The sequence below is a fragment of the Ranitomeya imitator genome, chromosome 3 (genome assembly GCF_032444005.1).
Source record: "Ranitomeya imitator isolate aRanImi1 chromosome 3, aRanImi1.pri, whole genome shotgun sequence".
NCBI classification, from domain to species: Eukaryota; Metazoa; Chordata; class Amphibia; order Anura; family Dendrobatidae; genus Ranitomeya; species Ranitomeya imitator.
The window spans coordinates 104,933,014-104,946,083 of NC_091284.1; the positions used below are offsets into that span (position 1 = coordinate 104,933,014).

The 13,070-nt window shown below is 42.1% G+C and overlaps 1 protein-coding gene across 1 annotated transcript in view; it reads left to right on the top strand.

The window, feature by feature from the left end:
- Window positions 1-13,070, top strand: part of PITPNM3 (PITPNM family member 3) — an 876,999-nt gene that overhangs the window by 766,814 nt on the left and 97,115 nt on the right. Inside the window, exons 8-9 of the mRNA XM_069761259.1 lie at window positions 1,489-1,676; window positions 2,722-2,894. Of these exons, the coding sequence (XP_069617360.1) occupies window positions 1,489-1,676; window positions 2,722-2,894 (361 nt within the window). The remainder of the gene's footprint in view (window positions 1-1,488; window positions 1,677-2,721; window positions 2,895-13,070) is intronic.

A 13,070-nucleotide genomic window follows, 5' to 3' on the forward strand; every position in this document is an offset into this window, starting at 1 on the left:
TAAGTAAACTACTTGGTTTATTATTCTATAAATTTGTGAATGAGGGTAATATAATATTTGCAGTAGTTAAGCAGTGGCCCCTAGAGACAATATTAATGTTTGGTCCTTGGCATCGCAGTCCGACTCTGTAAATAATACATAATTTGCAAAGATGAATAAACACCTATTGGGACTATACCTCCCCCTGGAATAGTGTGTGAATGCTGAATGAAACACAACATAAGGAATATTACATTTCCAGGAGTAAAATTCCCAAATGGTATAATTATATTTTAATACATACGGTAATTAGTGATGAGCGAGTATACTCGTTACTCGAGATTTCTCGAGCACGCTCGGGGGTCCTCCGAGTATTTTTTAGTGCTCGGAGATTTAGTTTTTCTTGCCGCAGCTGAATGATTTACATCTGTTAGCCAGCTTGATTACACGTGGGGGTTGCCTGGTTGATTTTACCATTGAATTGAAAATTTTGAGAATGAATGTTCAGTCATGAAGGGGAAAGAAGCGGATTCCTCTACTAAGATATATTACGCCTCTTAGGATGCTTTCACATTGCGTTCTGTGTTCTCGTCAGTGCCTACATCCAAAATCGCAAAACTGACTCCGGACCCATGCACCGACGTGGCCATAGAATGTAATGGTGATGGCAGAGTGAACATGAGCTCTGTCGTGTACTTTTCTCGGGTGTGTACACCTACAGGAGGCGGACACTCAGACATAGTCGTAGTTTGTTTATTTTCATCTGTTAAAGTGAGAATAAAAACCAAACAGATCAAAATCTACAAAAATATATTTCTGTCATTTCCGTTAAAAAATATCAATGACCAATATGGCCGCCCTTCATTTCAGTAACAGTGATAAGCTCCATCCATGGGGTTTATCAGTTTCTTTATTTGGAGTCCACCAGTTCTTAACAGGTTTAAGGTCAGTTGAGGAAAGGGCCATGTCATTATTCTTCCATCTTTAAAGGGAACCTGTCAGCTGATACATGCTGCCAATACCGTATTATCTGATAGATTCCCTTTAAGGCCTTTACTGTCAGCCGAGCAATGGAGACCTTGATGCAGTGATGGAGCACTGTCCTGCATAAAAATCATGATTTTCTTGAAAGATGCGGCCTTTTTCCTGTACCTCTGCTTGAAGAAAGTGTCTTCTAAAAACTAGGAGTAGGTTTGAGAGTTGATTGGGAGTCCATCTTCAGCCCAAAAGGCTCCAACTAGCTCATACTAGCCCATAGAAGTAACCCACCTCCATCCACCTTGCTGGCGAAGTGGAGGTCTGTATCCGGTACTGATTCAGCCATGGGCTTATCCATCTGGTCTGTGAAGAGTCACTCTTGCCTCATCAGGCCTAATAATTCTGCACACAGTGTGATGTCAGGTTCCCTTTAATGCTGCATTTTATTACTGCATCTAGCGATAATGTGATGACTGCCTTCTTTTACAAGGGCTCTTCTATTATGTTCATTTTTTTCTACCATTCCATTAGGAGAATCCTATACTATCAAGTGAGAGCAGCGTTAACCTGAGAGGTACGAAGCGGCTCAGCAAAAGCAATATTGACATCTCAGGAGTTTTGGACATTGCTGAACCCCGGCCGCCTTTACTGAGGAAACAGAGCGATTCTTCCACCTATGACTGTGACACCATAACACAACACCATGCGTTCCTGTCCAGGTAATTACTTATTCTTACAGAAGGGTCAGTGTCCTGCCGGCTGTTACCACACAGCACAATTATAGTTTGAACGGAGATATCTTTCGACCAGTTCTCTACATCTTAGGTTTCCTAATCTAACAATATTGTTAATATCATTACCTTACACGTAAGATCATCTTAGCCTTCAGAGCTGGAGGGAAATCTTTCTATAGGACTGGAGGTCCTTTATACCATGAGCAGGGACTTAGCGATAGAGATTTCTGAAGTGGAAGTCAAACAAGGTTTCTGGTGTTCTTGGGGCTCAAATACTCCTTGGACTCACATTATACCACCGGTATTATAAATGGAATATGGTACTGTAGGTGAGAGTCTGTGTTAACGATTTTTCATTGAGGACTATGAGATTCTAGTTACCTCTCTGACTCCCTGTGTTCTGTAAATGGACTACCACCCGAGGCTATATTCTAGTATAGCCATAAGGCTTGTGTGAGGAGCAAATAAGAATAATATTTCCTCAAAGCTCAACGTTCTATCTATTACAATTTATACCCATGATTTTATATAGAGTTGATATTAAGCTTTTTTTGTTTCTAATATTCAAAGAGTTTGTACAAAGTTGATAAGTCATCAGCTATTTATACAGTAGGAGATTAATTAATGATCGCTGGGGATCTCACCGTTGGGACCTCAAGCGATTCGATTCTTCTGAAGAGCCCATCTGAATGGAGTGGAAGTTGAGCACATGCATTTCTGCTCCATTCTCTATGGGGCAACTGTGAAAACAGCCAAGCGTTAATACTTCAGCATTACCATAGAGTATGAATGGAGTTGCCTATGATCCGTTGAGATGGGGATCTTCTTGGGATCGCTGGGGGTCTCACCACTGTGATCCTCAGCAATCAATTACGTTATCCCCTGTCCTATGGTTACTAACTTAGCAACACCCTTTATGCAACTCCAAACTGATCTCACACTTCCAGTTCTTAGTTGACTGCGACATTGTTCCTTTAATTATAGAATGACCATGTTTGTTTTATTTTACTCTATTTTCCTATTTTCCAAGCATTCATTCAAGCGTCCTGAAGGATGATATGGACTTTCCCAGAAGTGGTAGCTCCAATCTTTGTGAAGAAAGCCTGGGCCGTTTCGACTTTGAGGTGTCCGACTTTTTCCTGTTTGGTTCTCCACTGGGCCTGGTATTGGCTATGAGAAGAACCGTATTGCCTGGACTGGATGGTAAGAATGATTGGTCACAACAGTTTTCACTATTCTGTTATCACAGAAATTAGACAAATGCAAAATTATATTGACATTCTTTGTGATCATTAATCGCTTTATAATTGACACTAAGGGGGGTTTACACAATCTGACTCGTGGCATTAAGTGACCACTGATTAGCTATTTGTTTGCTGATTTTAGACAGGCAGTCCGAATTTCCTACGTTCACAGAACGATTTGCCCTTTTTTTAATGTGTTGATTGTAATTAACTATTTTTAACTAAAGTAAAAAGAAACAGGAAAATATAAATGTTATAGGAAATCTTTCACCAAGTATTTGTTATTTCATACGAGACTAATATGATGTAGGGGCAGAGAAACCTGATTCCAGAAATGTGTCACTTACTGGGCTGCTTGTTGTTATAATAAAATCACTGTTTTATCTGCTGCAGAGTTATCAGTTCTCTGAATGCTGAGCTCTGTATAACCTCGCCCACACCACTGATTGGCTGCTTTCTGTGCACACTGTTATAAAAAACTCTTGAACATGGAGGACTACATGGCAGCAGATTTTCTAGTCCGTTAGTGATAGATAACCTCCTGCTAATAAAACAATGATTTTATCAAAACTACAGCAAGCAGCCCAATAAGTAACACATCACCGGAATCAGGAGTTCTGCCTCTACATTATGTGGCTCTCAGATTACTTGGCCAAAACATGGTGACAGATTCCCTTCAAGTATGTGGTTGTAATATATTTTTAGTGTAATTGCATTATCAGGACTCATGAGCCTGTAGACACAGATTGCCTGGCATTGGAACATTCATGGTCTATCCTTCCAATATAAGACTAGCAGGAGTCATATTATCAGTTCCCCCTCCAATGAGCTGTTTGGGCGCCATATCTCCCTATACATACACCTCCATATACATCATGGAATAGATCACATGGCCCTATTTAGGTTGGTGTTTTGTTTTTTTTACAAATCCATTTTAGAAGGACCCTTTAATCCTTTTGAGTTCTCTGCGCATGAAATGAGCCTAAGGGCTCAATTCATTAAAGCGTTTACACCAGGTGTATAAAGCTTTGAAAAGTCGCAAAACTTTTCATGACATTGACAAAGGGGGTGGAGCTGGGGTAGGAGCGGGATGGGGCATGGTGGACCCTGTTCATCAACTTCATGATGAGCCTTGGTGTTCCTTATGCCACAAATCTTGATCCCGTCCCCAATGCAGTAAGATTTGTGGTGAATCACATGACACTTTATGCCCCAATTGATTCATTAAAGGCGCTCCGGACACCACCCCATCGTCTCATCAGGACTGCCATGAAAAAAACTGATTTTGATGAAAAAGTTTATTTAGGCAGCAACCTTTATCTCCGCCCATTTAGCTTGATTAACAAGCTCTTTATTGTCGGCAGCGGAGTAATCTCTGTACTGTCCAGCCATTCAACAGTGAATATATATTTATTCAGGAACAAAGATAGAACAGCTTACAACTGGTATTTCTTATAGCTTAGGATCTTAGCATCTCGTCTGTCAGCTGATAAAAATGAAATAAAAATGAAGTGCTTCAGCTCCACACACACACAGTGAGCAGGAACTTTCAGTTTGTTTGTTTTTTTAACAGTGCTTTACTAGCAATATGACACTATCGCTGGAGACAGAAACTCGCACTATTAAACATCAGTAATTAGTTGTTGTAATATATACAGTAATAAGCATTATTCCAACATTTATCCTGTTCTGCTGTCTTGCTGCTGAATTCTTGCACAAGCTTAGCAGAGACTACAGTCTGCATACAACAGTAAGGCAGTAAGGCCCCGTTCAGCATTAGGTCAGTATTTTACCTCAGTATTTGTAGCCAAAACCAGGAGTGAAATAATCAGAGGGAAAGTATAATAGAAACATATGCACCACTTCTGTATTTACCACCCACTCCTGGTTTTGGCTTACAAATACTGAGGTAAAATACTGACCAAATACTGAATGCGCTAACGCAATCTGCTGCAAAGAAACAACAAATGTACAAAGGGTAACTCTGCATATGTGTACATTATAACTATGATAGCACAGCGTAGATTTGCCCAGACTTCAGGAAGGTCTTAGCTGTCAATCACAGTTCTGGGGACAGGAGGGAAAACATAGACATGAGTATCTACATATATAATGGCCAGTTGGGACTTCTGGCCGCTGTTCCCGAATCCCATAAGGCACCGCGGCAGTGTCACTTGCGCAAGTAACATTCGCGTCACCGCTATTCCCGCGCATGTGCATTAACAACCACAACTGCGCGCTCGACCCGCGCATGCGTGGTAACGACGCGGCTGTTACTGCGCTTTGCGTGGGGAATAGCGGTTTCGTCTATGTTTTACTTGTGCAGCCGCAGTAACAGCCTTACGGCCACGAACTGCGCCTGCGCAAGTGACAGATATACGTCACCGCTATTCCCAGTAACATCCACTCCCGATGCGATAGCATCGAGCCTATTTCTAGTTGATGAATAAGAAGCTGAACCTCCCCCTTCATATGATGTACTTATTCCAGTAAAAAGTGTTTTTAAAGGACTGATGAAGAGTAGAAACATTCCAACATTCGTTGTATTTAACCTCTTCATCCCCGGACCATTTTTTTTCTTTTTTTTGTGTGTGTTTTGTTTTTTGCTCCCCTTCTTCCAAGAACCATAACTTTTTTTGATTTTTCATATAGCTGTATCAGGGCTTGTTTTTTGGCAGATCAAACTGTACTTCTGAATGACAACATTTATTTTCCCATATAATTTACCGTAATTGGAAGCGAGAGAAAAATTCCAAGGGCGGTAAAATTGCAAGAAAAAAAGTGCAATTCCACAATTGTTTTTTATTTTTATTTACCATGTTCACTATATGGTAAAACAGGCCTTTCTGGCATTCACAGGAGTATGGTAATGACAGGCACGAGGCGCATGTTAACAGCCGAGGATAGAGCTCCACTGATTAAATCAGCCATCATGTGCGGGGAACGATACGGGCTCGGAGCGTCGGAGCCGGCATCGAAGTCCGGGACATGACGTACAATGTACATGTTAAAGCGGTTAAAGAACCTTTAACTGTGGTGACATTAGATGGGCATGGTATTTATAAGTTATAGGAAATATATAAATTGTATGGCCTATTTTAAAGTATGGTATAAAATGTCATCTGTAAGACCACAAATTAAAAGTGTAGCCCAGTCTGATTGGTAAACTTCCTGCTCTCAGCAGCATCGACAGCCTCGATTATTCCTAATGGACATTAAAAATAAACCTTTCTGGCCAATTCATCATTTGCTTTTCTTTTTTATAAGTAGCATATTTTTGCCTTGTGGTCTTCATTGTTATTTTTGCGACAAATTCTTCAGAATGGCACACGTCAGTTGATAAATTAGAGCAAAATTAAAGTTTTGTTTTTTTCCACCTTATTTGCTCCTATTATATTAGTCAGATTTTTTTTTCTAGTAGGATACGTAAGTATTTTGCGCTATCTCAAAAAGTCACAAATGATAAATCAGGTAAAACAAGTGGATTACCAAAACTCATGTTCAGAATCTCAAATAATAATAATAGTAATAAAAAACAGTAGATAAAACCAAGTAACGTTAACTTAAAAGAAAGACACAAATTACATAATGAAAAAGCTCAAACAAAATATTCACCATTAGGACAGTGTTTACTCTAGAAATAAGGCGCGAAGACAATGATGAATTGGGGCCAATGTCTCTGTGTACTTACAGTGTTTTCTACAGAACAAACAACTTGTCAAAAATTGTACACTATAAAACTACTAATGGTAAAATCATGCTGCTGAACCCGGTAACAGTGTCCGTGACTTTACAGAAATCCTGAGTGATTTATGAAATATCTGGTGGATGATCAATAGTTATTTCATAAGAGAATATAATTTTGCTCATAAAAACTTGGTCTTTGTTGCAAACAGTAGTTTTTATCATCTGTCATATATGAAAAACAATCTCTAGAAAGTGGAAAATGTAACCATCATAAATTACTTTTTTTCCAGTATATAGAATGCAGTCGGTTGTTATAAGAACTGGTAAATGAATAATAAATTTAATCCGTAATTTCAGCTTGAGTATTGACATTATTGAGTATTTAAGCCGTGTTGGCTAAAAATTTTTATCCAAATCTCGAAGAAGGGAGAGATTCCAGTAAGTAATAATTAGGCCAATTTCCTGACAAAACTGTATGAATGGATATAGCCTTTTTTTTATTTTATTGCCATCCAATTTATTTTTGTAAAACATTTGATCAGTTCAGCATTCGATACGGCTTGACTGTTGCCATGCTTTAGTTATGTCCTGACTCACGTCTGTGCATTTAAAACTGGCACCATTAGCCTCATTACCCTGATGAAGCCTGTAAGGCCGGCGTCACACTGGAGTTTTATATGGCTGAGTGCAATGCAATAAAAAATCGCATTGCACTCAGACCAATGTTAAGCTATGGGGCAGCTCCCACCAGCCGACTTTTTGTCAGCCGTTTTCCCCCATCCGAGACAATCGCAGCATGCTGCAATTGTCTCGGACCGAGTCAAACTCTCGGCTCACTCGCACCCATATAAGCCTATGGGTGCGAGTGAGACAGCGCACACCACTTGGATATCATCTGTGTGATGTGCGATATACGCTGACCCCAGCAATGGAGGAGATGGAGAAATTCATTTCTCCGTCTCCTCCGCAGCTGTGCTCCGATCCTCCCTGTGCGAGAGAATCGGAGCACAGACGCATGACACTGCGAGCAGGAGCCGAGTGTCATTAGCATATCGCATCCGATGATCTCACATCAGATGCAATACGCCAGTGTGACGCCGGCCTAAGGGTGAAACACGTTGGGCACTCTTTTGAGTTTTTAATTAGCGCTTTATCCCGCTGGTCATATAGCTGCTATTAACATTCTAATTAATTTTCTGACTAAGGCAGAGTTCACATTGCATTGGTGCAGTCCATTAAACGCATGCGTTCAATGGACTGCACAGCTAACATAGAAAAAACTCAGAAAAAATACATACCATGAGATACGGCCTTCCCAAAACCCTGTCTGATGACAAATGCACACTAAGTCCGTATCTCATGGTATGTATTTGTTCAATGGACTGCACCAACGCTAGTGCTTTTTAAAGATCGCGTTATGCGATCGCGATAGCGCAGATGCTCCACCTACACTATCGGTGCCGGATCTGGAAATGCTGCAGACTGCGTCCGAGGGTCCGTCACAGAATGACGGCACATCGCTAACGCATGCCTATTATGACATGCCTTAGCGATGCGCTACACAGTCGCAGTCAATGGGTGCGAAAACGCATCCGTTACATAGCGTTAGTGCCGCTGTGTATGTGTAACGGATGCCGTCAGCGCATTGCCATTGATGCAATGTGAACCCTGCCTAAGGGCAGTCCCACACGTCCAGATAATTCCGGTACCGGAAAAAATCGGTACCGGAATTATCCGTGTCCGTGTGCCCTATGTTTCTGTGGTACATCAGTGTGGCACACGTGTGCCGCCCGTGTGCCCACTGGGTACCACACGCACGGTGCTGGGTACCACACGTACCAGCATCTGGTGCTGAAGCTGCGATTTATATGTTCCCTGGGCGTTTGCTGCAGGGAACATATGAATATTAGTGTGTAAAATGCAGATCCAGGTCAACCCCTCCCACCCCCTGTGTACCCCCCCCCCCCGCTGTGATTAAAATACTCACCTAGCTTCCGGATCTCTCGCCGCAGCGTCCTCTCCTTGCCGCAGCATCTCCTGTATGCGGTCACGTGGGGCCGCTCATTTACAGTACTGACTATGCGGCTCCGCCCCTTTGGGAGGCGGAGCCGCATATTCATGATTGTAATCGGCGGCCCCACGTGACCGCATACAGGAGACGCTGCGGCCAGGAGAGGACGCTGCGGCGAGGGATCCGGAAGCTAGGTGTCTATTTTAATCACAGCGGTGGGGGCGCACAGGGGGTGGGAGGGGGGACCTGGATCTGCATTTTAACCCCTTAGTGACAGAGCCAATTTGGTACTTAATGACCGAGTCAATTTTTGCAATTCTGACCACTGTCACTTTATGAGGTTATAACTCTGGAACGCTTCAACGGATCCCGCTGATTCTGAGACTGTTTTTTCGTGACATATTGTACTTCATGTTAGTGGTAACATTTCTTCGATATTACTTGCGATTATTTATTAAAAAAACGGAAATATGGCGAAAATTTTTAAAATTTTGCAATTTTCAAACTTTGTATTTTTATGCCCTTAAATCAGAGATATGTCATGAAAAATAGTTAATAAGTAACATTTCCCATATGTCTACTTTACATCAGCACAATTTTGGAAACAAAATTTTTTTTTTGTTAGGGAGTTATAAGGGTTAAAAGTTGACCAGCAATTTCTCATTTTTACAACACCATTTTTTTTTAGGGACCACATCACATTTGAAGTCATTTTGAGGGGTCTATATGATAGAAAATAATGAAGTGTGACACCATTCTAAAAACTACACCCCTCAAGGTTCTCAAAACCACATTCAAGAAGTTTATTTACCCTTTACGTGCTTCACAGGAACTGAAACAATGTGGAAGGAAAAAATGAACATTTAACTTTTTTTTGCAAACATCTTAATTCAGAACCATTTTTTTTTATTTTCACAAGTGTAAAAACAGAAATGTAACCATAAATTTTGTTACACAATTTCTCCTGAATACGCCAATACCCCATATGTGGGGGTAAACCACTTTTTGGGCGCACCGCAGAACTTAGAAGTGAAGGAGCGCCGTTTGACTTTTTCAATGCAGAATTGGCTGGAATTGAGATTGGACGCCATGTCACGTTTAGAGAGCCCCTGATGTGCCTAAACAGTGGAAACTCCCCACAAGTGACACCATTTTGGAAACTAGACCCCTTAAGGAACTTATGTAGATGTGTGGTGAGCACTTTGAACCCCCAAGTACTTCACAGAAGTTTATAACGTAGAGCCGTGAAAATAAAAAATATCGCTTTTGTTTACACAAAAATGATCTTTTCGCCCACAAATTCTTATTTTCACAAGGGTAACAGGAGAAATTAGACCACAAAAGTTGTTGTGCGATTTCTCCTGAATACGTCGATACCCCATATGTGAGGGTAAACCACTGTTCGGGCGCACCGCAGAGCTTGGAAGTGAAGGAGCGCCGTTTTACTTTTTCAATGTAGAATTGGCTGGAATTGAGATTGGATGCCATGTCGCGTTTGGAGAGCCCCTGATGTGCCTAAACAGTAGAAACCCCCCACAAGTGACCCCATTTTGGAAACTAGACCCCTTAAAGAACTTATCTAGATGTGTGGTGAGCACTTTGAACCCCCATGTGCTTCACAGAAGTTTATAATGTAGAGCCGTGAAAAAAAAAATCGCATTTTTTCTACAAAAATGATCTTTTGCCCACAAATTTTTATTTTCACAAGGGTAACAGGAGAAATTAGACCACAAAAGTTGTTGTGCAATTTCTCCTGAGTACGTCGATACCCAATATGTGGGGGTAAACCACTGTTAGGGCGCACCGCAGAGCTTGGAAGAGAAAGAGTGCCGTTTTACTTTTTCAATGTAGAATTGGCTGGAATTGAGATCGGACGCCATGTCGCGTTTGGAGAGCCCCTGATGTGCCTAAACAGTACAAATCCCCCACAAGTGACCCCATTTTGGAAACTAGACCCCCCATGGAACTCATCTAGATGTGTGGTGAGAACCTTGAATGCCCAAATACTTCACAAAAGTTTATAATGCAGAGCCGTGAAAATAAAAAATATTTTTTTTTTCCACAAAAAAGATTTTTTAGCCACCAAGTTTTTATTTTCACAAGGGTAACAAGAGAAATTGGACCCGAAAAGTTGTTGTCCAATTTGTCCTGAGTATGCTGGTACCCCATATGTGGGGGTAAACCACTGTTTGGGCGCACGGCAGAGCTCGGAAGGAAGGAGCGCCGTTTTGGAATGCAGACTTTGATAGAATGGTCTGCGGGCATTATGTTGCGTTTGCAGAGCCCCTGATGTACCTAACCAGTAGAAACCCTCCACAAGTGACCCCATTTTGGAAACTAGACCCCCCAAGGAACTTATCTAGATGTGTGGTGAGAACTTTGAATGCCCAAGTGCTTCACAGAAGTTTAGAATGCAGAGTCGTGAAAATAAAAAATATTTTTTTTTCCACAAAAAAGATATTGTAGCCCCCAAGTTTTTATTTTCACAAGGGTAACAGGAGAAATTGGACTGCAATAGTTGTTGTCCAATTTATCCCGAGTACGCTGATGCGCCATATGTGGGGGTAAACCACTGATTGGGCGCACGGCAGAGCTCGGAAGGGAAGGAGCGCCTTTTTGGAATGCAGACTTTGATAGAATGGTCTGTGGGCATTATGTTGCGATTGCAGAGCCCCTGATGTACCTAAACTGTAGTAACCCCCAACAAGTGACCCCATTTTGGAAACTAGACCCCCCAAGGAACTTATCTAGATGTGTGGTGAGAACTTTGAATGCCCAAGTGCTTCACAGAAGTTTAGAATGCAGAGTCGTGAAAATAAAAAATATTTTTTTTTCACAAAAAAGATATTGTAGCCCCCAAGTTTTTATTTTCACAAGGGTAACAGGAGAAATTGGACCACTAAAGTTGTTGTACAATTTATCCTGAGTATGCTGATGCCCCATATGTGGGGGTAAACCACTGTTTGGGCGCACGGCAGAGCTCAGAAGGGAAGGAGCGCCGTTTTGGAATGCAGACTTAGATAGAATGGTCTGTGGGCGTTATGTTGTGTTTGCAGAGCCCCTGATCTACCTAAACAGTAGTAACCCCCCACAATTGACCCCGTTTTGGAAACTAGACCCCCCAAGGAACTTATATAGATGTGTGGTGAGAACTTTGAATGCCCAAGTGCTTCACAGAAGTTTATAATGCAGAGTCATAAAAAATATATATATATATATTTTTCCACAAAAAGGATTTTGTAGCCCCCAAGTTTTTATTTTCACAAGGGTAACAAGAGAAATTGGACCCCAGAAGTTGTTGTCCAATTTATCCCGAGTATGCTGATGCCCCATATGTGGGGGTAACCCACTGTTTGGGCGCACGGCAGAGCTCAGAAGGGAGGGAGCACCATTTGACTTTTTGAGCGCAAAATTGGCTGTCGTGTTTTGAGACCACCTGATGTACCTAAACAGTGGAAACCCCCCAATTCTAGCTCCAACCCTAACCCCAACACACCCCTAACCCTAATCCCAACCTGATCCATAATCCTAATCACTAACCCTAACCATAATCACAACCCTTACCCCAAAACAACCCTACTGTCAACCCTAACCATAACCCTAATCAAAACCCTAAATCCAACACACCCCTAATCCTAATCTCAACCCTAACCTCAAACCTAACCCTAATCCCAATACACCCCTAATCACAACCCTAACCTTAACCCTAATCCCAAACCTAACCCTAATCCCAAGCGTAACCCTAATGCCAAACCTAACCCTAATACCAACCCTAATCCAAACCCTAACCCTAATCCCAACTCTAACCCTAACTTTAGCCCCAACCCTAGCCCTAACTTTAGCCCCAACCCTAACCCTAGCCCTAAGGCTACTTTCACACTTGCGTTGTTTAGCATCCGTCGCAATCCGTCGTTTTGGACAAGAAACAGATCCTGCAAATGTGCCCGCAGGATGCGTTTTTTGCCCATAGACTTGTATTGCCGACGGATCGTGACAGATGGCCACACGTCGCGTCCATCGTGCACTGGATCAGTGTTTTGGCGGACCGTCAGCACAAAAAAACATTCAATGTAACGTTTTTTTGTATGTCGCATCCGCCATTTCTGACCGCGCATGCGTGGCCGTAACTCCGCCCCCTCCTCCCCAGGACATAGATTGGGCAGCGGATGCGTTGAAAAACTTCATCCGCTGCCCAGGTTGTGCACAATTTTCACAACATGCATCGGTATGTCGGGCCGATGCATTGCGACGGCCCCGTACCGACGTAAGTGTGAAAGAAGCCTAACCCTAAATTTAGCGCCAACCCTAACTCTAAATTTAGCCCCAACCCTAACCCTAAATTTAGCCCTAACCCTAACCCTAGCCCTAACCCTACCCCTAGTGTTATGTTTGCTAATGACAGGTGTTATGAAGGCAATCCAGAAACACAGTGTGCTT